The sequence below is a fragment of the Apodemus sylvaticus genome, chromosome 5 (assembly GCF_947179515.1).
Source record: "Apodemus sylvaticus chromosome 5, mApoSyl1.1, whole genome shotgun sequence".
NCBI classification, from domain to species: domain Eukaryota; kingdom Metazoa; phylum Chordata; class Mammalia; order Rodentia; family Muridae; genus Apodemus; species Apodemus sylvaticus.
Window position 1 is genome coordinate 5,456,667 of NC_067476.1, and position 25,533 is coordinate 5,482,199.

Consider the following 25,533-nt stretch of genomic DNA (forward strand, 5'->3'; position numbering starts at 1 on the left):
AAGCCCATCTCTCTGCTGTGCAGTGTGCTGCTCTTTCCTTCCTGAGGTGCAGCTGGCTCATACGCCTGGGCCTGCTGCCCCTCAGCCTTGCACTGTTCAAGATGCCCATGCGGGTCTCTGCTGGGACCTGGGTCTTCCCTCTCCTGGAGCTGCAGAGGCCAGAAGTTGAGTGGTGAGGGGTCCGAGGAGAGTCCCGGGAGACCAGGGAGGCTCTGTCCACCCCTGTCCCTGTTCTCTGTGGGAAGGTAAGGCGACTGTGTTCCTTTAACCATCAACCTCAGAGCATTGACAGGTGGGCTAGAATGTAGTTGAAATACATGGGGAAACTGAGGCACAGTATAGGGTGAAGAACCTTCGTTTCCTGCTGCAGCGGTTCCTGCCTTTAGTGCCACTTCAATCAGCGTGGGGCTCTTGGTCTAGAGTCCATCTGGTCTCCAATCTGCTGTGGGAAAAGGAGGGCATATGGGGTGTCCTAGTGGCAATGGGTGACAGCTGCCTGAGTAGGAAGCGGCCCTGGCTCCTTCCAAAGTGCAATGACAGTAAGCAAGTCCCACCAGTGCGGTCGGCCCTTCAGGGGTGCAGAGGAGTCTCTCTGAGCACCGCCCTAAACCACTGCTCCTGTAGCTCCAGAGACTGCAAATCAGTGCCCTCTCCCTTTGGAGCCCCTCCTTCTTCTGTCCCTGACGTGCCCAGTGTCAAGGTGAGACTCCAGCCTGCCCTCTGTATCTGTCTCTGGGATTGAGGGATGCCTGTGAGTCCCATGATGGGACTGAGGTGTCACTCTGAGGCTCTTTTCTTGGGTACATTTCAGTCTGGCCAGGTTGGGGCAGGGGAAGGCGGGCTCATCTAGGGATGATGACTGGGTACACTCGGGCAACTGAATAGCAGAACTCTTCCCACTGGCTTGTGGGCTCCTTAGGCCGAGCAGTGGGGCTCTGGTGTGGAGTCCTCACTCCACACCTGTAAGTTAGGCAATCTCCCTATGCACAGAGCACCACAGGTTAGACCCCAACTTTGCGACCCTCAGACACTGCTGGTCTCATGACTGGTTTCCTAGACTGATCTGAATTCCCTGAAGAAAAGAGGGCTCTGCTCCTGAGCTAACCTCTGCTCACCTGGCCAAGTCCCTTCCCTCTCTGAGCCTCAGCTTCCCTTTCAGTATGCAAAAGGATCTGAATCTAGCCAGCCCAATGTTTGTTGATCCTTTTGTGGATGAGGGTCCCCCACCTATCAGGTTAACATTTAGGACAAGAAGACTTAAGAACTATGTTTAGACCCTCAGACCAACATTTGAGTACCATGAACCCTTTCAACCACTGTAGCTTTGTTGAACAAGAACAGTCTTGGGCCCCTGGGACCTCCGGGGGAAACTGAGCTCTGGGAAAAGAAGTAGAGTATCTTAATTGGCTGGAGCCCTGTTCCCAGTGCAGTACACAGGCTGAGCACTAGAGCAGTCTCCACCCCAGGCCATGTTGGAGGGAGGGTGGCGAGGATGTGAAGCAAGGGTGGGGGGAGCACCTCCAACTCAGCAGTCCTCCAGGAAGCTCCCAGGCTACCCCACCTCCATCTTAGCCCAAGCTGCCCATCTGGGTGGGGTGGGAGAGAGGCACAGCACAGAAAGGAGGTGCTCAAGGCATCATCAGGCAGGCTGACACCACAAGCTCAGCCTCGGGTGGAAAGGTTTGCTCTAGGTACCCGGGGTACCCGTGGTTACAGAGGTCTGGTCATGGTCTTGGCACTTTATCCCTCCCATCGCTTTCCATGGGGTCTGTGTGCCTGGCCTGAATCCTCCACTGTTGGGATCATGGACTCTAGGGGATTATAGTGCCCTACTGAAAGTCCTTCTCCTTCCCAGAGCCTGCTAGGGGACAAGGGAGGGAGAGGGGGTTAAGAACACTCTTCGCTTCCAGGTCTTAGGGGTGGTCATCCCAGAGCATCATCCCAGAGCTTCACGGTCAACTGAGCCTGCAGGCTTTCAGCTCCATCTGCACACCACTGGCAGCCTGGGCCCATGCCCTGGGTTCTAGGAGGGTCTGAGCTGAGTTTGAGCTGGTGTTTGCCCCAGTCGTGGGTGGGCCTTTGGACCCACAGAGTAAACTCTTCTCCGACCATTGGCCTATCTTGCCCACCCCTAGTTCCCATGCACCTGCAGGCCACCAGCACTCCTCTGGTCGCAGCTCCAGTGGGGCAGGCTTTGCTTTCAGGTACCTGTGTCACCCACATGGATGTCTTGTGGCCCCACTCTCTCTGTGGAGTGGGAAGGTCCTGGTCACATTCTTTGTTTCATACTGTTACCAGCTCGGTTGCTCCTGAACATAGGTTGGGGCTCTGGCTGCTTCAGGGCTAGACCCGGAGTCCCAGGGGAACAACAACCCCTCCTCCCCAGTTTGGTCAGCCCCCTCCCTTAATGACCTCCTCAGCCCCTTGGCCTCCTGTTTGTTCGCTGACGGATCCCGTTATCAGCAGAGAACACACACAGGAAGTCCGGCGGGAAGGGCCCATCCCAATCCTGATTTACGCGGGATGGAGCATAAAAAGCCACCCTTCGCCGCCCTGGAGGCTCCGTGCACTCCGTGCTGTGCGGGCCACGAGGAAGGCTTCTGCTGACAGGACAGGCACGCAGACCTCAAGAGGGGCCTTGGGCAGCAGACACTCCCTGGAAGGGCAGGTGGCATTGCATGCTTGGCTCATGGAGGCAGCAGAGGCGGCCTTGGCCAGGCCTGGGTGGCATCAGGTATGCAGGATGTGGTACTGCATGGCAGAAAGTGGGTGGAGGGGGCCTTGAGTGCCCAGAACTCAAATAGACAGCTGCGGCATCCATGAAATGGATCCGCATCTGCCCCAGTATTTCTGGAGGTACCGGCCAGGAATCAGCAGCCCCTACAGTGGGAACCCTGAAGTCACCTTTGTTGCCTGGATGAGCCTGCCTCTTGTGGGCTTTAGGCTTAGGGGCAGCTTCCTGGAGCATAGTGGGGTCACCTGGTGATCTTGTCAGTTTACCTTGTCTTCGCGGAAGTCTCTTGTTCTCCCTTTCCCTATTCTCTCTGTTCTCTGGCCCTAAGCCCTCTCTGGCTGTCCCCCACCTCCTAGTCAGTAGCATCTCTGTATACACCTTTTCTAGACTAGAATCCAGTTAGGCCTCAGCCTAAGTGAAGGCAGAGGGGACCAGGAAAAAGCTACCCGAGCCCTACTCTGGCCCAACAGAGGAGCGGGAATGGCTGGCCAAAGGTTCAAGTGACCACAGCTCCAGGAACCTAAACAGGATAAGGGCAGGGGCTGTGCAGGGTGTCCTCCCTCTCAGACACAACTCTTTAGTGCTGAGACTGAGTGACAGATGCCTTGCATGGGCTTAGAGGGTCAGGAGATCCAGGAACCCCATTTACCGCAATGGACACAGGCCCATTTGCCAGGGTAGGGTGGAATCCCCTGAACGGAGGAGGGGCTTTATTCAGGAGCCCTTCCCTTCAGCGTCTGTGCACAAACAAGGTGGACCAGAGCTCAGAGCTGCTAGGCCTTTGCTGTTAGTGTGCCGGTTCACTGTGCCCAGCTCCATGGAGGAGGGGCCATCAGCTCTATCCAGCGGGGTCCCTACCTATCTTCACGGAGCTCAGAGATGCAGGCAGAGGTCACATTTGACAGATGGTGGGAAGCAGGGAGTCAAGAGTATAGCTAGCTAGGATACCCTGTAGTTTCTGTTGTCAGGGGCTGTTTCTGCAAGCAGATCCTCAATGCCAAATCAAACGGGGACGTGATGGGGATACAGAGGGGGGTCTGTAGGTCTAGATCAGGTTGAAATAGCATAGTTATATAGAAGTCTGGGCTTCAAGTTTCCCAGCCCCTGGACATGAGAGAAGAAAGCAAGGGCCCAATTTATATTCTGTCTCTGACCCACAGCCTCCGGCAGCAACAGCAAGGCGCTGGCCAGTCCACTTGCCCATAAGGACAGCTGCCACCAGTACCCAGGGGATGACCAGAGGCCGGACCACACGTGAGTACCCAGTAAACCTTCTGGGCAGCAGCCAGGAGTCCTGCCTTGCAGGAACATGTGTAAACCAAGACATAGCTAGGGTTGGAGAGATTAACGAGGCTTAGGCACCCAAAGAGCTGGGGCAGTTACAGAAGCAGCAGAGTTGCAGAACTAATTCAGAAATGGAGACTTGGAGGAGAAGACCAATCCAGAAGTCTGGGGGTGGAGGGCTGGAGCACCAGGGTGGTCCTGACGGTCCTAACTAAGGCAGAAATGCCAGCGAAAGTGGCCAAGGGGTGTCAGGAGAGAGCCCGTGGCTGCCAAGGAGGCTTGTGGTCACACTAGAGTTCATCTGTACTCTGCCCAGCCATCTCAGTCTAGTATTGTGGCTGGGTGTGTCATGATGCCCACCTTTTGCTGGCTGCAGGACTAGTCTGACTTCGTCTCATCAGGCATCTAGCTGCAGTCTCTAATACCATTCAGGAGCAAGTCATCAGTGGAGGCCCGAGAGTTAGCCACGTCCTTGTGGGAGCCATTCATGACTTCCTGACTCCTAGAACTTGTTTAGTGCTATGTCCCCAGCAGTCTCGTGATCCCACTGCAGGGCTGGGAACAGTCAGAATGCACAAAGAGGGCTCGCAAGGCAGCACTTAGAGGCTGCATTGCATCTAGACCACCAGGGTCTGGCTTACTCGCTATAACACTTAAGGAACTGCCGCTGCACAGACTTAGTTTTCCCATCTGCGAAATGGGGACGGATAGCTCGAGGAGCCAGAGGGGCAGGGGGTAGGGCTCCGGCGCAGCCACCAGGTGGGGCGGGGCCGAGGGCGGGGCGGGGCGGGACTCGGGTCCCCCACAGCGCGCGGCGGCGGCGGTGGCGGCGCGTGCGCGCCCTGACCGCGCGGTGAGTGCAGAGGTAGTCGGGGCGCAGTGGGCGAAGGTATGGAGGCAGCCCGGGCGGGGCCGGGGTGTCCCGGACTGCCGGGTGCCGAGCTCGGGGGCGGCCACTCAGGCGACTCCGAGCGATCTCAGGGACCCAGAGAGGTGAGCTCGCGGGGGCCGCGGCTGGGCCGCGCTTGGACCCCACGCCCCAGCCCAGGTCCTGCCGGCGCCGGGAAAATGAGCCCAGCGGCCATGAGAAATGGCGACCCCTGCCGGCGGCCAGGGCACCTCTCCCCTTACCCATCCTGGCTATACGACCTCCACCTGGTCACAGCACCCCGCAGCAAAGCTCAGTCGGGTCGTCCTGGGTCGGGGGTCGGGGTTGCCATACACTGCCCCTACTGCCATGGAGCCTGGGAAGGAACAGGGCCCAGGCCATAGAGAGGACGCCCCCACCGAATGTGATCACCGTGCCTGTAAGGGTCTCTCCAATCTGTGGGCGCAGATGTCCAGACACTTCTGTAGCAAAGGGACCCAGGGCCCTCTCACTATGGTGATTCCTCTTCTGCTGACTCAGTCCCCCAAACCCCCTCCCTGAACGGGGCTGTTGAGCCGTAGGTGGGGAGGGGAGATGGCTGCTAGGATCCATGATGATACTTTATAATTCAAGATTACTTGTAAACCTGCAGACCACACCACAGCCTATGCGTAGCAGGGCCACCCAGTAAGCTGAACACCAAAGGAAATGAACGTCCAGGCCAGTGCTGCTCTGGCCTCTTCTGTCCCTGGGCAAAACATGACTTTTCAAAAATTGTTTCTCTTGGTTTAAAACACAAGTCCCCGTTCTTATCTCTGGGAAGATTTGTGGGGGCAACGACATCTGGAGAGGACCTCTCCAGGCCCCAGAGGCTAGACACACAAGGTTGGTAGACTTCTGACACCCTCCTGCCCGTGCCACATGCTGACCTATCTTTCAACTCAGGACCAGTTGGTTTTTTTGATTGGCAGGGTAATTCTCCCCACTTCAGGGCTAACTCAGCTCAGACTGCAGCGCATAACCGGATATTCCCCTGTGGTCTTCTTGCCCCACACTAAGTCTCAGTTACTCATCTCAGCCCCTTGCCTTCCTGCTGTGCTTCAGCAGAGAGGAGGCATAGGAAAGAGGCTCTCGGAGGCCACGTCCGACCTAGGACTGCAGCGACCTAGGACTGCAGCACAGGGCTGAATGGACAGAGTAGCTCTGACAAGGGGGAAGGAAGAGGGGCGTGGCCGGCAGCCAGAGCTCAGGAGCCATTTAATGCCACCACTGTTTACTACCACAACTACTGATGGTGACAGGGGCTGCCCCTTTAAGAAGCACCGAGAAGAGCCTGAGTGGAACCCTGTCAGCCCCCCACCCCCGCACCCCTTGACTCTGTGTAGGACAGTGAGATATCTGTCCCTCCCCTTTGCACATGTCTGACCCAGCCACTTCAGCACTGTCACAGACCTTAAATCTGGGCTGGGTTTCTTGCATTCCTCACCAGTCTTCCTGCCTCTTAACACAGCCTGAAGAGCGCTGGAGACAGGCTCCAAAGGCACAGTGTGTGTGTGTGTGGGGGGGGGCGGTTTCATTATGTCCCAGAGGTAAGCACATTAGGGCCGATGCCTGCCCTTGCAGCTGGGAGGTGTTTGTACATGTGCTGTAGTGCAGGAGTGGCGCCCCTGTGCGCTGCAGATCCCCATGGTGCCCCTGTGCGCTGCAGATCCCCATCGTGCCCCTGTGCGCTGCAGATCTCCGATGTGCCCGTACACTGCGCACTGCACATCCCCGTGCTGCTCAGAATGTTCGCAGCCCACAATGGCCTTGCCTGTGTGCACCTACAGGTAGCTGGCATCTGTACCCGTAGTGCCTGGGGCTTGCCAAGCATTTGGCAAAGAACCCCAAGCCCCAAAGGACCACATAGGAACGCTCCATCCACAGCATTCCATCTCAGACAGTGAAAGATTCCAGAAGCCCTGAGTCCTGCTCAGGGTTGGGTTGGGGAGGGCTGGCTTTGTTGCTAGCTCCAGGCCCCTCCCAGAACCTCAGGGTTTGCCCCTGACCCTAGCAGGATTCAGGTTCCTCCTGCCCCAGGAGTCCTGGTCAGCAGGCCTAGCTCTCCGTGGTTGGTAGAGATGGGCCAGAGACAGGAGAGAGCTGTCACTGCTTTTAGATGCTATCCCTGGGATAAGGGTGGCCTCAGAAACCAGGAAGTGGCCAAGGGTACAGACTCTGCTGGAGGCCTGGGCCACGGGGTTCCCTAGGAGATTGACAGGATCCAACCTTTTGCCTTAGGCCACAAAAAGAAGAAGGCTACCCCACTTACGTGACCATGTGGGGCTCCGGAGAGCTGCTTGTGTGGTTTCTAGTGCTGGCAGCAGATGGTACTCCTGAGCATGTCTACAGACCCAGGTGAGCAAGGTCTTGGGCCTTGGGATACTGGGGCCATGACCAGAGGCCCTTAGCTCTGCCCACAGCAGGCCCTAATACTTGAAGAGAATCCCCACATTTCTCTATACCTGGGCTGGAAGAGACCTGGCTGTAGACCGCTAGCTGACCCCATCCCCTGTAGCCGTAGAGTGTGTACTGTGGGGGTTTCCGGAGGCTCCATCTCAGAGACCTTTGTGCAGCGTGTATACCAGCCTTACCTCACCACTTGTGATGGACACAGAGCCTGCAGCACCTACCGGTGAGTACCCACTCTTATTCCGCCATTCCCAAACACTGACAACCCCTGGGGCCCAAGAGCCTGCTCACCCTGAGCTGGGCAGCTGAGGCCAAAGCCGTGAGGTAGCCTTGACATCAGGGATCAAGGAGGCCTCTCTGAGTTTCGGAGGCTGGTACCCAAGGTGCCGTGCAATCACACCCAGGATTGCCCTGAGAGGGCATCCTCCAAGGGCATATCCCATATGGACAGGGGCTTCTCAGCACATCTGTGCCCTCCTTAGTGTTACTCCTGCCTTCCCATCAGTGCTGACTACAAAGTCCTTAGTCACGGGGACAATGCTTACCTTCCCCAAATCCTTGTCATCCTGGTCCTATCCTGGAGCCCCATCAGGAACCCCTTTCTCCATAATAGCTCTAGGCGGATGCCCATGTGAACCTTCAGATGTCTCATCGGGCTAACAGGACAGTCTGAGCAGCCCGTGGCTTCGGGACACAGCCAGGAGGGCAGGTCCTTGTTCTGATGTGGAGATTTCAGTCTCTTCCCTGCCTACAAAGTACTCAAAAAAGGCCTAGGTACATGAACTCCTTCCCACGCTCAAAATGCCAGATTTCAGAGGCTCCGAACCTCTAACGTTAGGGGAGTGCTAAAGTCAAGAAAGCAGCCTAAGCCCCAGGGGCCCAGAGTGCGGGGAAGGAAAGCAAACTGGCTCTGAAGTGGCCATTGCAGGAAGACTGTACTCCTTTAGTCTGTGTGTCAGAGGCCAAGGCATAGGGAACTTGATAGATCAAGTGGCACACACAGGCCTGTATGCTGACCCAAGCTAGCTGGGGCTTGGGAAGGGAACCTCTGAGACCCCGGGAGTGATGCTAACCTCAAACAAATGATGTGGGCAGGGTGCATGCTTTAAGGAAGGCTTGACTAGGGTCACTCCATTTTGGACCCCTCTGAACTACCCTTACTTACCACAGAACCATCTACCGGACTGCCTATCGCCGTAGCCCTGGGCTGACTCCCACAAGGCCTCGCTATGCCTGCTGCCCTGGTTGGAAGAGGACCAGCGGGCTCCCTGGGGCTTGTGGAGCAGGTGGGGCGGTGTGCCTGTGCCTGATGTAGGGACTCCACTCCCCACTGCCCAGCATTGTCCCTCATGCCTTCTAGCCCTCACGCAGGGCAACCCTTCCCTGGCTCTGCGGGGCCTCCTGAGTGGGTGACACACAGGTCTCTCCTACCCACAGCAATATGCCAGCCTCCGTGTGGGAATGGAGGGAGTTGTATCCGCCCAGGCCACTGCCGCTGCCCTGTGGGATGGGGAGGAGATACTTGCCAGACAGGTGAGCACCACTCTTCACTCTTCAGGGGTTGTCTTGGTGCCTTGTATATCCTGGTCACTGCTGGCTGGAGTGGGTTTTCACCAATAGGTGGATCTTTTTATTATTATTATTATTATTATTTTTTGGTTTTTCGAGACAGGGTTTCTCTATGTAGCCCTGGCTGTCCTGGAACTCACTCTGTAGACCAGGCTGGCCTCAAACTCAGAAATCCGCCTGCCTCTGCCTCCCAGAGTGCTGGGATTACAGGTGTGCGCCACCACCGCCCGGCAACACCTTCATTTCTTACAGATGTTGATGAATGCAGTACAGGAGAGGCCAGGTGTCCCCAGCGCTGTGTCAATACTGTGGGAAGCTACTGGTGCCAGTGTGGGGAGGGGCAGAGCCCATCTGCAGATGGGATGCTCTGCCTATCTAAGGAGGGGCCCTCCGCGGTGGCCCCAAGCCCCACAGCAGGTAAACTTGCCTCTCCGACCCGCTATGACTGACCTGGGCAGTTGTTGGGTTGAGCACTGTTGTGTGGTTGAGCTGAATATGGAAGACAGAGGGGCAGCTAGCCCTGGGCGGAGGCCAGCACTATGCTGAGGGCTGATTCCAGGCATCCTGGACCGGAGGGAGATTCCTTGCCTGGGTGAAAGGGGCCACTTTCCCCCGAAGAGGTTTCTGGAAGGCATTGTGGGGGCATAAAGCATACCCAAGAGCTTCATCTCAGTTGAGTGAAAGAGCCCCGCCCTGGCTCTGGCAGCCTGGAGACGCCGCGTCTTTGCCGGTGACAGCACATTATTACTTTTGGTACGCGCTGTGACACTTCAAACTCGTACCGTGAGTAATAATGCGCCGTCAGCAGCCCAGCGCCAGGAGTGCATCGGACCTGGGTAAGGACCACTGTTGGCACTTGGGGTGGCCTGAGGCTGCTCTGAGCTGTGTGCTTTGGTGGGGCCTGAGACTTACAGCCAGAGGCTTTGAGTCTCCAGGCTGTACTCCCACAGCTGTGGCAGCTGACATAGCCCTTTGTCAGGCCTGTGTGGGACCGGAAACTCCCCTCCCTAACTGGCACCTGGATCTACCCCCAGGAGTGGACAGCATAGCGCGAGAGGAGGTGTACAGACTGCAGGCCCGGGTGGATGTTCTAGAACAGGTGAGGCTTGCTTGGGAGTGGGTCTTACCGGTGTCCACAGACTCCAGTCTCTAGGGCTGTGGTTCCAAATCATGGGATGGTTGGGAGTTTTATGAGGAAGGGTTGTAGGACGCTGGCTTTCTTACTAGGCCAGGTAGCACTGTATGGGATTCCTCAGGCTGGGAAGAACATAGCCTGCTATACAAGTACAAGGACTCTGGCAAGTCTCAAGCCTCAGGGCCCAAGACTCTCCGAGCTTCTTTCTCTGGGATCCCAGGACCTTATAGCTAGATTGTGGATCTGTTCCACACCCATGTCTCCTAGACCTTGGGGTCCCTCTCTCCTGCAAGCAGGGCCCTGCTGCTACAGCTCAGCAGAAGCCTTATTTATCACACCCTTACCAGTCTTCCTCACATTCCCATGGTATAGAGGTCCAAGAGGTCACTTGGCCTTTTGCAACCTTCCTTCCAAACAGAAACTGCAGTTGGTGCTGGCCCCACTGCACAACCTGGCCTCTCGGTACACAGAGCATGGGCTACAAGATCCTGGCAGCCTGCTGGCCCACTCTTTCCAGCAGCTAGACCGAATTGATTCACTGAGTGAGCAGGTCTCCTTCTTGGAGGAACAGCTGGGGTCCTGTGAGTTCCACAACACACCACTCCACCCATGGGGATCCAAGGGAACCCACTGGGTGGATCCCAGGGCTGGGTGGATCCCAGGGCTGGGTGGATCCCAGGGCTGGGTGGATGAAACTACCTTTGGGATAGGCAGATTTGCAAGTTTACACCTTTTTCCTCTCCTGCCCTAGGTTCTTGCAAAAAAGATCTGCGATAGCATCTCACTGCTCAGGTTGGATTGAGCCGTCACCCCGAGATCCCTTCTAGCCAGAGTTCAGGCTCCGTCTGGTGGTGCCTGTGAGCAGAAGGCCCTGCTCGTTTGCCCCTTTCTTAGGAGGTTCCTAGGACTTGGGCATGGGGAGTGGGGTGTTGTGTGACTCTTCAGTGGGGCTTCCAGGAGAGGTCTAAGAGTTCCCTGTCTAAGAGGTAAGGTGGGGACTGTCTCCATCTTTGTCATAATAAAGCTGGGACTTGAGCCGCTGTCAGTGGGTGAATCGGGACTGCGCGGACACTGTAGGGCACTCCTGCCTTGTAGGCTTCAGGTAATGAAGCTCCTGCAAAAAGGAGCTGCAGTGGGCAGTGCTGAGGCCCCAGTTCTCCCTTGGTGATTTGCTGGTTCCCCACACAGCCAGAGGCTAAAAGACGATCTCCAGTCTATGGCCTCAGGCCGAGCCCATGGTCTGCACACCCTTCTGTTCCGTAGACCCCGCATTCACTGAGTAAAGCAATGCTGACTGATCACAGCTCATCGGCAGGCAAGTGGGGGAGGAGGGAACGTACACACTGCAGCCCCAGAGATGGGCAGTCATATACCATCATTACTACCCTTTACCTCTGGATGGGGGCCTGGAGAAGAACTCTTACCCCCCTCTGAAAGAGACCTCTGGTCTCTAGGCACTTCTGAGAGTTCATTTATAAAAAAAAGAACCAAGTACAGCAGTGTTTTGTGACCGAGGCTGTCGGACGGTGCGGGTGGCAGGCTCTGCCCTCTAGTGCTATGTGAGCCAGACTTCCTTGAGACTGGGAGACCAGGTTCCTCCTTCTTCCTGATGGCCTGATGCAGGCCACTGCCTGGTTTCTGAACGTTTGTCCTGCACGATGGGGTGGGCCTTGAGTAACGTGTTACCCACCCCTAGGTGCCCGTGGGTCTTGTGGGTCAGCCCACCTGCTGGATTCTGGAGGCACAGGCTCGAGGTGGGAAGTTACATGGGGTTCAGGGTCTAAGGCCTGCGCTAGAAAGGGCTTCCTGATTCCAGGCCCCAGTGAGAGCCAGGCCAGCAGGGGAGCAGGATAAGGTGATGTTGGTAAGTGGGAGGCCGCGGCCTTCTGTCTGTCCGTCGGCCTCTGCTTCCCGCTTGCCCATCCCCAGCTCCCCTGCCCCCGTAGCCTGGGCTACTGGGCTGCCAAGACCCCAGGCTCCTTAATGGCAGAGTTCTCTTGGGGAATCTCAGAAATCTGTAGAAAGGTGGCCCTCATGGATTGGTAGCAAGTGTCCACGAGCTTGGTGACATCAGCATCCGTAAGGCCACTGGTAGGGACGGCATCCAGCACTTGTACCCTGATTGTTCCTGGGGAGGAGGAAGTGGATGGTGTCAGTGACCTGCTCACCCGGCTCCCTCTGCCCAGCCTGTCCTCACCAGAGCCTGGACATCCTCAAGTCCTAGGCAGCGTACATGTTTGAAATTGAGGCAACGTGTGCCCAGTGAGCTTTAGCAACTCTGCCCTCTCCTGAAGCCACTCCCTATGACTCAGGCATCTCTGCCCCCAACACTGCACTCAGTGACCCGTAATCATCACCTATCACACGTGCTCCCTTGGTCTTCCTTGGTACTGCGCACTTGGGGCTCAGATGCTGGAGACAGAGCCTGCCGTGTCCCACTGCCCTTAAACCTCTGACTCCACCCTGACTACCACATGCAGACTCGGGGTACCCGCTCGGAAGCTAGTGCAGAGAGACTGCACTGGTGAGCTACCCCATGTAGGGAGCCCAGACAGCTTAGAATTCCCACCCCTCACCAGCAGAGGGCACTTGTAGGTCCTCTGTTCTGTTGTACAGCCTGGACTAACAGTGCTCTCAAGAACTCTACCTTGTTTGGAACCTGTTTTTCAACCTGAAAAACCCCATTAAAGAGCAATGAGACGATACAATGGTTGTTCCATATTCATTCATTCATTCATTCATTCATTCATTCATTCACCGCCCAGAAGTGGGAACTCTGCTAGTAGGGGGCCCAAGTACTGCTGAATTAGGGGGGTTGGGAGAGTACTTGTCTAGCATGTATGAAACCCAGCGCCACATAAACTAGGCATGGTGGTTCAAACCAATCATCAGTCCTAGCACTGGGGAGATGGAAGCGGGACGGTCAAGGCCATCCTCTGCTACATAAGGAGTTGTAGGTCAGCCTGGGGTACATAGAGTAAATAACAGAGAGCATGGCAGGCTTGTGAGCTCCTGTGTGCTTGAAGGCTCACCTGAGGTGAAGAGCTTCGTCTTGACATTGTAGAAGGAAGAAAAAGAGGAGTACACCACAGGGATGATGGGCACCTGCAGACAGGGATCAAGCTGCAGGACAGCAGCACAGGGAGCTGTGCCTGGCCTCCGCCCAGGTGGCCTGAAGTGCCACAGACTCATCCCATTTGCCACACCACCTCCTCCAGGAAGCCCCCTGGGCTAGTACTTGTTTGTTATGCCCCCCCAACCCCTGGCTGGGTCATAAAATATCCTAGAAATCGTAGTGAGGGGCTTCATAGCACTGGGAAGGTGGAGGATGGACCCTTCTCTGCCCTCCCACCCCATCCCCAGGAAACTAGTGGAGAGGGGCTGGGGCCTGTTGGCATTCCTGGAAGGCCCCAGGGTCAACTCCAGTGGGAGCAGGCGGTACTGGGGGTAATAATTAACCCTGGGCGCCAAAGCCTGGGCAAGAACGCAGGTAGGCTGCACCCTAGTCAGGCCCTGGGGGAGGGGCAGGAAACGATAGGTCTGGATTCTTCTGCCCTCACCACAGCCCCTAGTTTTTCTCTTTCCCAAGAATTTACCAATACCTCAAAGCCAAGGAAGACCATGACTTCAATCCCAGGCCCAAGGACCACCTGGTCACTAGACAGATCAGAGGTCACAGTGCAGTCTCCTGTTCCAGCCTGAGTTTCCCAACCCCCCTGGAACCGAAGGGAACCCCAGGGGAACGGTACATGCCACCTTGTATAGGCTTGGGTACAGCAGGGTAAAATTCCTTCCCCTGTCCACCCAGTGGCTGCTTTCCCCACACAGCTGGGACGAGGGGCATGGCAGACACTCAGGGATACACACTTCCTTCCCCTACCACAGGCTAAGGGCAAGGGAAGTCCAGGGTCCAGGACAAAGGTCATGGGTACTACTCAGAACTGGGTTTGCCTTAGCCTGTGCCCACTCCTAGCCTCGCTATGGTCAAAGCCCAGGGCCAGGGCATCAGGGGGCTTCAAGGCACATCTGCCTTAGTACACTGACCACCCACTGGCCGCCCACCTCCACTTTCCATGAACCCCTAAATGAAGGGGGCTACCTACCTGGGCAGCTAGAGTGTGGGGAGGCTGGTGTTCAAGCTCTTAGAGCTGCCAGTGGCCACCAACCTGTCCGAGTGGTAGGGGCTGAGCTGGTGGGGAGCCCTTTCCTAATAGGGAGGAGGTGTCCCTGAAGGCCAGCAGTCCCCAGTCTAGCTAGGATATCATCTGCAACCGTTAACCACCCTGAGCCATCCCAGCCCCCACCCCAGGAGGGCAGAGCCTGGCCTACCTGGGCCTGGATAGCCAAGTAGAAGGCGCCCTTTTTAAAGGGCAGCAGGTCCCCATTGTCGTTGCGCGTGCCCTCCGGGTAGATCCACACTTTGAGCTGCCAGGAAGAGAGGAAAAACCATCCTGTGTAACCACCCCAGAAAGCCGTGCTGCTTCTTGCAGTAGGCTATCCTGCTGTACTGTGCCTGTACTCACGTTCTCCTTGACCATGAGGTCACCCAGGTCGGCCATCACGGACATAGCAGTTCTGGCTTGCTGCCGGTTGATGAAGTAGACACCCCCAAGGTACATGATGAGGCCCACGGGCCCTGTGAACATTAGCTCACGTTTGGCGATCTGTACACAGCGCTTAGGGAGTATTTCCATGAGACCTATTTGGAAGAGAGAGGGAGAGAGGGAGAGAGTGTGGGAGAGGGAGACAGGAGAGAGACATAGGAGACAGAGATAAGACACAATGAAAGAGGATCAGAGCATAGGAGAGATAGACAGAGACAGGGAGAGAGACAGAGATAATGAGAGACAGACACAGATGGAGAAGCAGAGACCAGAGATGGAGATTGAGGGACACAGGAGAGAGAGAAGGGGAGACACAGAGACAGAGGGGAGGATGGGAGAAAGAGATAGAAGGAAAGTCACAGACAAAATGGAGAGAGAGGCAGGGTTTGGGGAGAGGGAGGTCAGTTGGGGGAGGAGGGGCTGGTGGCCCGCCTGTCAAGTCCCCTGCCTCAGGCCTGGCCTTTGCTCTGGGGAGCTTGTTGCTGGCGCCCAGCTTGGGGAGGTCTTGTCCTGCACTAGCCCCAGGCGAGACTGCAGCCCTGGGCCCAGGCTGAGAACGACGGCGTCTGTGGCCAAGCCTTGGTGGCACCTACCCATCATGTCCAGGATGCTCTGGTGATTAGAGATGATGACGCAGGGACCATCTACCTCCAGCTTCTTCTGTCCACTGACCTCAAAGCGAAGGCCATACACGTACTTGAAGGACCGGACGAACCTGCTGATGATGCTGAGGGCAGAGAGATCAGTGACCAAAACGAACGCCTGTAGCGAAGGGAGGGCAAGCTGGGGAGAAGGTAGAGCATGGGACGGGACACTTGGGCAGACAGAGTCCTGGGCCAATCGCCCTGCTCCCTACCCCCAACAGTACCTGATTAGTTCTCTACTCAGCCCCAGTCATAGAGAAGCCAACTGTCGTCAGCAGGTAGCCTAGCTCCTGCTTTTACTGTGACAGAGCAGAGGAGGTGGACCTCAACACACTCCGTTCTACATGTACATTGGGACACCCCATCCCTGAGACCCCGTCAGTCCTGAGGGAAAGGGTCCTTTCACAGGTTATAGCTATCTATAGACAATGTAGCAGATTCACACTGGTTCTTCACAGCTACTTTTAAAAAAATATGGTAAAATCCATATAGCTTTAAAAAAATCCATTTTAACAACTTTCATGCACTCGCTTAGTGTGTGAAGGCACCAGTGTTGGACTGTCTGTCCACAGAACTTTCTCTTTCCAAACTAATACGACGTCCTGAGAGCCCCTGACCCCACCCGGCCGAGACCCAGGAAACTCTTGCTGCTCTGTGTCCCCATACAAGTGGCTTCCGGCAATGCTTGCCCCATCAAGAACCCAGGAGTGGAAGAGCAACTCTCACTGATGAGGAAACTGAATTCCTGGAGAGGAGAGCTGCTAACCCGATGATGACAGAGCCATTGCTTCCCTGGGCCCGGAACCCGGGCCTCCCTCAGGCCTGCCGGCCTCAGCTAGCTCCAGCCTGCTTGTCTTCAGGTGAGACCTCCCCATTACTGCAAGGACAGGTAGACAGATCCTACACCCTCACGAAAGAGTGGTCACTGCTTGGGATGCCTCCCACCCCAGAGGGAAAGGGAAGTTAATGTGGAGAAGGCAATGTGTCAACACAGAGAACTGTCCAGCCTCACCAGCTGACAGAGGGCAGAGGCAGAGGCAGGAGAGGAGCCCGGCCCCTTACTCAGACGCACACTAGAAGGACTGGACCACAGTCCTTTGCTCCCTCTCTCCTTCTGGGTTAGAGCCAGATGTATCTGGAGGGCAGAGGTTGGCAGCTAGCTAGATTCCCAGGAACTCTCTTTAAGGCAGCACCACAAAGGTGTGGATAAAGATTTCAATTGGGGAATTTGGAAACACCTGCACCATGAGGCAGAGGAAATGCACATGGAGCATAATAGACTCACTGAAAAGAAGGTGGAGGGTGTGTGTGTATGTGTCTGTGTGTATCTGTGTGTGTATGTGTCTGTGTGTGTGTCTCTGTGTGTGTGTGTGTCTCTGTGTGTGTGTCTCTGTGTGTGTGTCTCTGTGTGTGTGTGTCTGTGTGTATCTGTGTGTGTCTGTGTGTGTATGTGTGTGTTGGGGGTGAAACCCAAAGCCTCTGGTAGCCACACCCCCAAACTCAGGATGAAAGTGGAGCATCCCTATAGGGCTGCATCTGAAGTGCTCCATAATCCCAAACTTTCTAGACATGGTGTCACAAGTCGCAAGCTCCATGTCTGAACTCAGGTGGGGCACTACAGTCAAAGGCAGGCACACTACAAATGCTTTAGGGTATATATACTCAGCACATTTGACACATTAAAAAAAAAATGAGGTCAAGTCTAAGATACCACATTAGATATGTATAAATCCTCTTCCAAACCTCGAATCATCTAAAATCTAAACAATTCTATTTCCACGCTTTCTCTGCACCCCCCACCCAAACCCACATTTAAAAATTTAAGATAGGATCGTAGCCAAGGATGACCTTGAACTCTTGTCCCTCTTGCCTCTATAATGCTAGTGCTGGGCTTACAGGAATGCACACTACGCCTTGGCTTTATGCAATGGTGCCTTCACGTATGTGTGTGTCTGTATGTGTGGGACACAGGCAAGTAATCTACCATCTGAGCAGTCTTCCCCATGAGTATCTTGGATGAGGAAGTCAGCCAACCTGAAGTGGTCACTACAAACTCACACTCCCATGTCTTACTGCACAGGGAAGAGTGTCCGGCCACACCCAGCCTGTGCCCATTGTTAGGGGTATATACATGCGCCCTCTGTCTGTCTGTCCCTCCAGCACTGGGGGTGGGTTAGGGTGATGGGGCCCAGGGCTTCATGCAATACTAAGCAAACACTCTACCACTGAGCTACATCCCTCAACATCCCCATTTTTAGAGACAAAATACACATAACATTTATCATCATGGGTTGGGAGGATGGCTCAGTGTTGGAAAACTAGATCAGACTGCATAAGGCCCTGGGTTCCATTTATCAATTAATCGATAAACGAGTTTTTCCGAGATAAAGGTGCCAGCTAAGCTATACAGAGGTTATGAGGCTGACAGACACCAGAAGTCTAAGTAGCAGTCCTCATTCTAACAGGGGAGACACCGTCAAGTACTGTGCCTAAGACTTCAGGCTTAGACACAGCTGCTTATAGGTCCTTATACCCACTCTGCACAGGCTACACAAATTCAGGTCAGCAAGGTTAGTGACCTGTCCCCAGGAACGAGGAAGCCACGTGGACCCAAGTCCACCTCCTAACTCCTGGCTTCCAGCCAGATGAGGTGTATGGTCAGAGGGCACCCCGGGGCGGGACCATGGCTTCCTATGCTGCCAACTAAATTTGCTGGGTTCCAGAAGTCCATCCTCTGTCCTGTTTGCCTGTTTTGTTGGCTTCGAAGCCTGGCCCCACCCAGAAAGTGACTCCCCTGAAGGGATGTGTCATTCCTAGTATGACAGCCTCCCTGCCAACCCAGTCTAGTCCTGAACACCCTACTGCTCGCTCTCCCAAAGGGGCTAGGTCCCAAGCCCTGCACCTAGCATGAGCTGCCATTGCCGTGGGCTCTAGTCCCCACTGCATGCTGGGACTTGCTGCCTCTCTAGTGTTCCTAAGTAGGGCAGAGTCAAAATCGTCAGAAGCTCAAGAGGCCTGGGGTTAGCCTGGAAGCATTGCTGTCCCCCAGCTCCCTGGACCACTCCTGAGCTCCTGCTTTGGATCAGACAGCCTGTAATTCAGCCTGTATCAATGCATTCCATCTGTGACCTGACCTCCATGTCTCTGTTACCACTTGTGCAAGGGGATGGGTGCACAGAGCCACCTTGCATGGGGCTGGCTGATGTAGTAACTCTACTCTGCGGGTCTGTACCAACAGTAGTCTACTGATTGGGACACAGGCAGAACTAGACCAAGAGTAACTCCAGGAGATTGGCCCTCTGACCTGCAGGGCACCTCCCATACCTGCCCCAGGCAGCTGAGAAGCAGTTCAAGGTCAGGGCCTATTCCACAGGCTTGGTTGTCTTTGTGGCTGACCCTTGCCCTGACTTCTGGCCTTGGGTTTGATGGGTGAAGACCTGCTAGATAAAAATGGGAGCTTCATGGGCCAACCTGGGCTACCTTGCTGGAGATAGCAGGTAGGGGAGCCACTGAAGGGCATGGCTTAGGGGATGGGAGTTCCTACTAGGGCCACTTGGCAGAGCACTTTTCTGACAAGTGTCCAGGAGTGAAGAATAAGATAGGGGCAGGAGATTGGGGCTAGGATAGGATTTCTAGCCTGGGCAAACACCTCAGAGAATGAAGGTTGTAGGTGCCAGGGGTCAAGACAGAGAGCACAGAGGAAGGAGGAATGGGGACTGAGCAGCCTGAGCTAGGCTCTCTCAAAGGTCATTGTTCTCAAAAGGTCAAGATGCCACCATTGAATCAATCAGGAGAGGAAGGGGGCTGTCATGTTAGCAATGCTCGATACTGCTTCTGCTAATCTGCAGATACAATTCTGTTTCTGCTAATCTGCAAATGGCCAGGACTTTTCAGCATGATGCTGACTCTTATGGCCTAAGCCAGACCTAGGCAGCAGAGAAGGGGCTTGGTCAGGGCTCAAAGCTAAAGTTCAGCCTAAAAACATGTTCCTGCAGGTGCTAGGTATCCAGTGTCGTCTCCCCCACCCCAAACCCTCACCTTCTACAGATGCTTGGGTAAGATACAGTGTAGTCACAGGCTGCAACACTAGAGCTCTGCATTGGGAAGAAGGCCTATTCTTGTTTTACTGGGGACAAGGTCTGTCTGTCTCTCTCTCTCTGTATCTGTGTGGTTTATGGCTAAGTTGTTCTTGTTAAGGTTACCCACCTCTGCAGCTGAAATAATTCTATTCAGCCTCCCATTTATACTGTTCCCTTGGCATACAGTGTAAGCAAGGCTTCTTCTGCCTCCTGCTACCCAGCTCTGGTGTGCACACAGGGTAGGGCCCCCCATCTGCCTCCTGCTACCCAGCTCTGGTGTGCACACAGGGAAGAGCCCCCCATCCTTGGCCTTGGCCCCTAAGCCATGTCTGAAGTCAAACTTGGTCTCTGTGTTTCTAATGCTTTTCCTTGCATCTCAGAACTCTACACTAAATGGCAAAGGCTTCCTCTAGAGACCAGGTGCAGACCAGGGCTGCCCCTCCAGGGGCTCAGGATCTGGCTTACAGCCCTATAGTGCCTTAAATTAAGAACAGCACTCGAGAGGTAGAGGCAGGTGCATCTCTGAGTTCGAGGCCAGCCTGGTCTATACAGAGTGAGTTCCAGGACAGCCAGGGTTACACAGGGTTTTTCTAAACACTGTCTAGAAAAACAAAAAACCAAAACAGTAAGATTATGGCCACAGCCCTTAGTACACCAGTTCTCATCATCCCTGTGGGTCTCAATTCCTTTGGGGGGGTCAAATGCCCTTTCACAGGGTATTTGAATATAACTTACATATATTTATGATTCACAACAGTAGCAAAATTAGTTATGAAATAGCGATGAAAAAAATGTTATGGTTGGGGGGCAGTCACCACAACATGAGGAACTGTATTAAAGGGTCGCAGTGTCAGGTTGAGAACCTCTCTGCCTTTGAGTGACTGTATGCAGCCCCCACTGGCAGCATCACCATAGCTGAGCCGGCAGTGAGGGATGACAGCAGAATTTATTATAGACTTGCCTTCTGGGGTTTGATCCCAGAGCTCCTTGTCCTGGCTGGGAGAGCTTGGCCCTTACCGCCCTTCTTCCAAACTCACCCAGGCCCCCAAGCCTTTCTCTCAAGCAGCTTTTCTGAACCTCAGTCCCATCTGCTGCCCAGGCAGTGTAGCATCTGCAACCCAAACTTGGCTGACATAGCCCAGGTTGGCATGGGATGGGGATAGGTTCCTCTGTGGACTGAGAAAGCCTCCACCTCCAGACACCCAGTCCCTTTCTCTGCCCCTCCCCCCTCTTTCTCGTCATCCCTGGAGGATATCATGCCCACAGTGCTCCAAGGGCCCCGTTCTTCCTATCTCAACCCATCGCCTTATGAGGATTTAAGACAGGGTGGGGAGGTGGGGAGGGCCTCCCCACCTGTTCTGTGCACCCTGAAAGTGCATAGCCCGGGGTACCCGTCTTCTGTGCAGGCGTCTCCCCTGCCTGTATGCTCCTGGAGTCTGCTCCCTGGGACACTGGATAGAGGTGATAGATTCCCTATAAGCACCTGAGAAATGAGGACTGGGATCCACAAAATATGGCTGGTCAGGACAGCATCCTAACTCCAAAGACTGCCAGATACAGCAGAGAGTCGGGAAACCACCATTCACAGTCCCTGTAACTACTGCAGGGGAGGTGGGGCTTCAGGGGCCACAAGGTCCGAAACACCCAGCCAAGGCCAAGGCCAGGACATTGCAAAACCCACCGGCTCAACAGTCCAAACGGGGCAGAGAGAAATGGAGCAACGGTCTCCTGCGAGTGTGACAGGGAGAAAGGCCTTTTCTCTCTCGGGCAGCCCCCATTGCAGGACAACCTAACCCGATCCCCGTACCTGTCCCTTAAGCTTGTTCGCTAAGCTCCCCTGCTCTGGGAGATGGACAGAGGAGGATTCTGGCCACAGCCTCCTTTCTTCTTTGCTAGCAAGTCAGGTCCAAGGACAGCTCAACTCCCACCTCCAGAAGAGGAAGTTAATGACAAGGAGAACCTGTGGCTACACCTGGGCACAGGAGTCTTCTAGCCGGCGGAGAGGTGGAAGCACGGACCGGAAGCCTGCCTAGGCCTCGGTTTCCCTGCTGGTGAAATGGGATCGGGCCTGTCTCACCTTCGCTCGGCCCCCTCCCTCTCCCAAAGCTAGCGGCACGCGCAAACCCCACACTGTCACACTGCGCGCAGGGGGCGCCGGAGGGCCCAGCCCTATTGCCGTGCACATTGTGACGCGCTCTCCTGGGGAGCCGGGACGGGAAGGCGCGTCGTCGGAGCCCCGTGCGGGCGGGGCAGGAAGGAAAGAACGCAAGGAGCTCAGAAGTTAGGGAAGCGGAAGCGCGCGCCCATCCCGGCGTCCGGCCCCCTTGCCTCATGTTATCCACGGTGCGGCCGCCGTTGCGCAGCAGGCAGACGATCGAGGCCGCGGCGGAGCAGGACACGCAGAGCACGCAGTAGAGACCGACCTTGGCGTAGAACCTGGCTGTGCGGCTCAGCTGCACAAGCAGCAACAGCAGCAGCAGCGCCGCCGTCAGCCACGGCCACGGGTCCATGGCGGCCGCACCCCAGCCCCGACGGCGCCGCCGTCCGCCGTCCGCCGCCCGCGCCCCTTTTGAGGAGCGCCGAGGGTAGAGGGCGGGCCGGGCTGGAAGCCCAGAGCTAGGTGCGGCCGTCCCGCCCCGTTCCCGCCCCGCCCCTCCGGGCTTGGCCCTGCCGGGGGGCACCGCGCCCCGCTCCGCCCCGCCGCGTCCTGGGCGCGGACCCCGCCTCCCGGGCCCTTCTGGTGTCTCCCTCTCCGCCCCGCCCCGCCCCGCCCTGCCACCCTGCCCCTTGCGGCAGGACATTGAGGTTCCCTCACTCGTCCCACGGCTCCCATCTCTGAGCAGCCGGGTGGCCTGGGCTCTGGAGTTGCCTCCCACGCCTCTGCACCGGGGCCCACGGCCACAAGTCCCCAGCCGGGCACCGCAGCTCCCCAGGGGCGTGCAACCGGCCTACTACGTGCCCATTATGCCAGTCTTGTCACCACACAAAGGACCACTGACCGGCTACTGAGTGACCAATAGTGACCTGGTTAGGCTACCTAGCTGGTGGACTGGGCCCTTTAGGTTCCCTTGAGCAGGGAGACTGAAGCCCCACCCCCATGATGCAACGAGCTGGAGGAGGCAGAAGGAGTAGTGAGAGTTTTGGAGCAGGAGTGGGGGGTATCCCTGGGGCAGTGTGTCACCGGCCGGCAGTGTGGATCAGGCGATTGTGTTCCCAAACTCTCAGCTCATCTCGGCAGTCGGCAGTCGCCAGCCGCCAGCCTAGCAGGGCCCCTTGTGGTTGACTCTCACTGGGACACTTGTTACTCTTGCAGTAAGAGGATACCTGCCTTGGGTTTGCAGGCCAGGCATAGACACCCTTCCAGATCGTGTTCTCAGAGCAGATGTCAATGACAAAATGCATGCAGCTTCCTTTCTGGATGGCTGTAGATCTTACTGTGCCCACGGGCTCCCCTGTGTCGGGGCATGCTGAGGGAACCTCTGGCCCCTGGTTTTCTCAGATACCGAGATGATAATTGTAATACCTACCCACATAACTGTGCTTAGCTTTTAAAGCAGGGCCAAAGCGGTGCCAGGGCTGCTAAGGAACCCCCTCAGATAGGGCTTCTGTGCTCATGAGGTCGCTGGAAGCTCAGGGATTTTCAGAAGACGCTCAGAGGAAGCTGCAGGGTTTTCAGCTTCTCTGGAAGTAGACCCAAGTATGCTTGGAGAGAACGCTGTAGGATTCCAGCTGGGAGCACTGAGATCCCCAAAGCATCCAGTCCCCACAGCCTGCAGCCCCCTCAGGAAATGTATGCTGCCTCCTTCCTGCCTCTTAATTCTGACCCATTGTTTTTTTTTTTTTTTTCTTTTTTTCTTTTTTTCTTTTTTGGATTTGGTTTTTTCGAGATAGGGTTTCTCTGTATAGCCCTGGCTGTCCTGGAACTCACTCTGTGGACCAGGCTGGCCTCGAACTCAGAAATCCGCCTGCCTCTGCCTCCCAAGTGCTGGGATTACAGCGTGCGCCACCACCGCCAGGCTCCACCACTGTTGTTATTTTTATCGCTCTACTGTTTATGTCTTTAAGTTTTAAAGGTTTATTTTTTGGGGTAGGATTGTTTTATGTACATGTGTGTATCTGGGTCCTCTACAAAAGCAGCAAGTGCTCTTAACCACTGGGCATCTCTCCAGCTCCTATTTGGTTTTGGAGCAAGGCAAACCAGCCTTCAAACTGCTTACCTCGCTGAGGATGACCTGGAGACCCTAAATCTCCTGCTCTCACCTCTGGAGGGAGTTTGCCACCATGCCAACTGGTGGTGGGGGTCACTCCTGGGGCTTTGAACATTCGCACATGCTCGGCAAGGTTATCGATTGAACCATATGTAACCCTAACCCTGACCACTACTTACTATTTTGAGACAAGGTTTTACTGTTTGCAGCTGGTCTTCTCAAGCGCCTGGATTTCAGTGGCCCTGGCCTCTTAGTTCCGGAGCAGTTGTCCACACCTGGATGTGGCCTCCACATTCTTGGTATTTCATTTACCCTTGGGAGGGTCTCCATTGGGGTTCGTCATCTCCTCCTTCCTCCCCCTGCACGCTTCTGCCCTAGCATATGTAACAATTCTCAGTAAAGACTCCTCACAAGAGCTAAGGTAACCCCATTTTACTAATGTGTAATGAGGTAGGTTACCAGCCAGGGAAAGATGGAGGAGGAGGCTGGCTCCGCAGCCCAGCCAGGGTTTGGAGACTGCCCTGGCCTTCTGGTCCCAAGGGAAGTGGTAGCAGCTTGAGGAAGGGGCTGTGATTGAGTCTGTGTCATCCCCAGAGGCAAGGCAGTTTGTTTGCCTCTAAGAGGGGCAATCTCTTGACTTCTCTTCAGTCTCTTCCCCCTCTTAGCCCACTACATGCTGAAAGGCGGTATCCAGTTTTCATCCTATGCAAGGGAAAGGGTTGTTGCAAGGAAACTTCCAATAGGGTCACATTCCATTTTGCTTTTACAAGTGAAACCTCGAGGAGTGGGACTCTGTTGGAATAAGCTAAGAGATTTCCCTTAAGGCAAGTGCTTCTCAGCCACTTGGGCTACTGTTACCCAAGAGAGGGGTAGAAAGGAGGGTGGCCCCCACTACCCTGGAGGTGCTGGAGTGTGTCAGGCAGTCAGTGCCAGACAATTCTGTGTCCCAGCCTGAGGACAGCTGAGAGCCCTCCTGGGCGTTTGCTGGGAGGCAGCCAGCCAGCACGTGACACCAGGTGGCATTGTCAGGACTGAGTTGCCTTCCTTCCTAAAATTCCGGGCCCAGAAGGAGAGCCTTTGCTGGCAAGGGGGTGCCTGGGAACCAGATTCGGGGAATGCTTGCACAGGGAGTAGACAAGCAACCAGAGGTTGAGCCCAGCCCATCTGTCCCCTTCCCCCACAGTGTCCTCCCCAGGATCTGGTGAGGCACCGAGGTCTTTGCATTTCTTCTGGGGAGCAGGGGGAGGAAAGGGGTATAACGAGGAAGAGCTCTGTACTTCCTGAAGCTGAGGTACCAGGCAGGGCGGCAGGGTAGCAGGGTGGCAGGACAGCAGGGTACCCACTTGGAAGTCTTGTTAACCTGCCTGCCAGCTCCAGGCTATCTAGTGCACAGGCATGCAGTTTCCTCCCGTGTGAAATGGTAGCTCCACTAGGGGCTTGGAAGAATTCAAGCTTCACTGTGCTGCCGGAGCTTCAGGTGGGGATAGGGGCACTGTGACCCCTCCTGGGAGAGAGGAGAGCCTAAACTGAAGCCTGGGGTGGGACCTGAGACAGAGTGGGCTGCCTCTGTGAGTCCGGACACTCCAGGGGTTTTTGACTCCTTAAGGGGAACTCAGAGCAGAGGAAGCTGGAAGATAAAGAAGAGGAGGAGAAGGAGGAGGAGGAGGAGAAGGCTAAAGAAGAAAGGAAGGAGGAGGAGGATGGGGAGGAGGAGTGGAACGGCCATGAGGGGGAGAAGAAAGAGGAGGGGAAGAAGGAAAGGAAGACTGACAGAAAGGAGCATGGCAAAGGAGAAGAGGGAGGGGGAGGACGGGGAGGACGGGGAGGAGGCAGAGTGCACTGCGGGGGAACTGGCTCTGGCCTGTTCCCTGTGGGTCCTCTTGAGTTCCAGCCTCTTGGCGGATGTGTCACAAGAACACTGAAGCCATCCTTGCCACCTGTAAATAAAGCAGCCTGT

General features: G+C 55.6%; 2 protein-coding genes across 7 annotated transcripts; one reads left to right on the plus strand and one right to left on the minus strand.

Annotated features, from left to right (window-relative positions):
* The first annotated feature begins 31 nt into the window (after positions 1-31).
* Positions 32-11,076, plus strand: Egfl7 (EGF like domain multiple 7). 5 transcript variants are annotated; one of them, XM_052181909.1, is made up of 10 exons: positions 32-245; positions 3,895-3,988; positions 7,167-7,283; positions 7,444-7,560; positions 8,508-8,623; positions 8,709-8,870; positions 9,159-9,323; positions 9,941-10,005; positions 10,460-10,622; positions 10,793-11,076. In XM_052181909.1, exons 3-10 carry the CDS (start codon positions 7,204-7,206, stop codon positions 10,816-10,818), a joined length of 894 nt encoding a protein of 297 aa, XP_052037869.1. In that variant the 5' UTR covers positions 32-245; positions 3,895-3,988; positions 7,167-7,203; the 3' UTR covers positions 10,819-11,076. The 5 variants fall into 5 exon arrangements, with proteins under 5 accessions (XP_052037869.1, XP_052037868.1, XP_052037871.1 ...); XM_052181908.1 differs by lacking the exon at positions 32-245 and adding an exon at positions 2,547-2,734; XM_052181911.1 differs by lacking the exon at positions 32-245 and adding an exon at positions 2,548-2,734 and having other exon boundaries at positions 8,775-8,870.
* Positions 11,077-11,488: 412 nt separating this feature from the next.
* On the minus strand, positions 11,489-22,024 carry Agpat2 (1-acylglycerol-3-phosphate O-acyltransferase 2). Of its 2 annotated transcripts, XM_052181913.1 has the most exons (6): positions 21,697-22,017; positions 15,239-15,372; positions 14,565-14,740; positions 14,371-14,466; positions 13,074-13,146; positions 11,489-12,169 (listed from the first exon to the last, which is right to left on the minus strand). In XM_052181913.1, the coding sequence occupies exons 1-6, from the start codon at positions 21,876-21,878 to the stop codon at positions 11,994-11,996; spliced, it is 837 nt and encodes a 278-aa protein (XP_052037873.1). In that variant the 5' UTR covers positions 21,879-22,017; the 3' UTR covers positions 11,489-11,993. The 2 variants fall into 2 exon arrangements, with proteins under 2 accessions (XP_052037873.1, XP_052037874.1); XM_052181914.1 differs by lacking the exon at positions 11,489-12,169 and having other exon boundaries at positions 13,073-14,248; positions 21,697-22,024.
* Positions 22,025-25,533: the final 3,509 nt, after the last annotated feature.

Bases quoted from the DNA above. Each gene is read 5' to 3' on its own strand.
- Agpat2 (XM_052181913.1), bottom strand. From the start codon at position 21,878: ATGGACCCGTGGCCGTGGCTGACGGCGGCGCTGCTGCTGCTGTTGCTG. The intron at 14,741-15,238 runs GTAGGTGCCACC...TCTTCCAAATAG, and splicing joins GAGCATCCTGGACATGATGG to GTCTCATGGAAATACTCCCT. The intron at 14,467-14,564 runs GTGAGTACAGGC...TCTTCCTGGCAG, and splicing joins ACCTCATGGTCAAGGAGAAC to CTCAAAGTGTGGATCTACCC.
- Egfl7 (XM_052181909.1), top strand. From the start codon at position 7,204: ATGTGGGGCTCCGGAGAGCTGCTTGTGTGGTTTCTAGTGCTGGCAGCA. The intron at 7,561-8,507 runs GTGAGTACCCAC...TACTTACCACAG, and splicing joins AGAGCCTGCAGCACCTACCG to AACCATCTACCGGACTGCCT. The intron at 10,623-10,792 runs GTGAGTTCCACA...CTCCTGCCCTAG, and splicing joins GGAGGAACAGCTGGGGTCCT to GTTCTTGCAAAAAAGATCTG.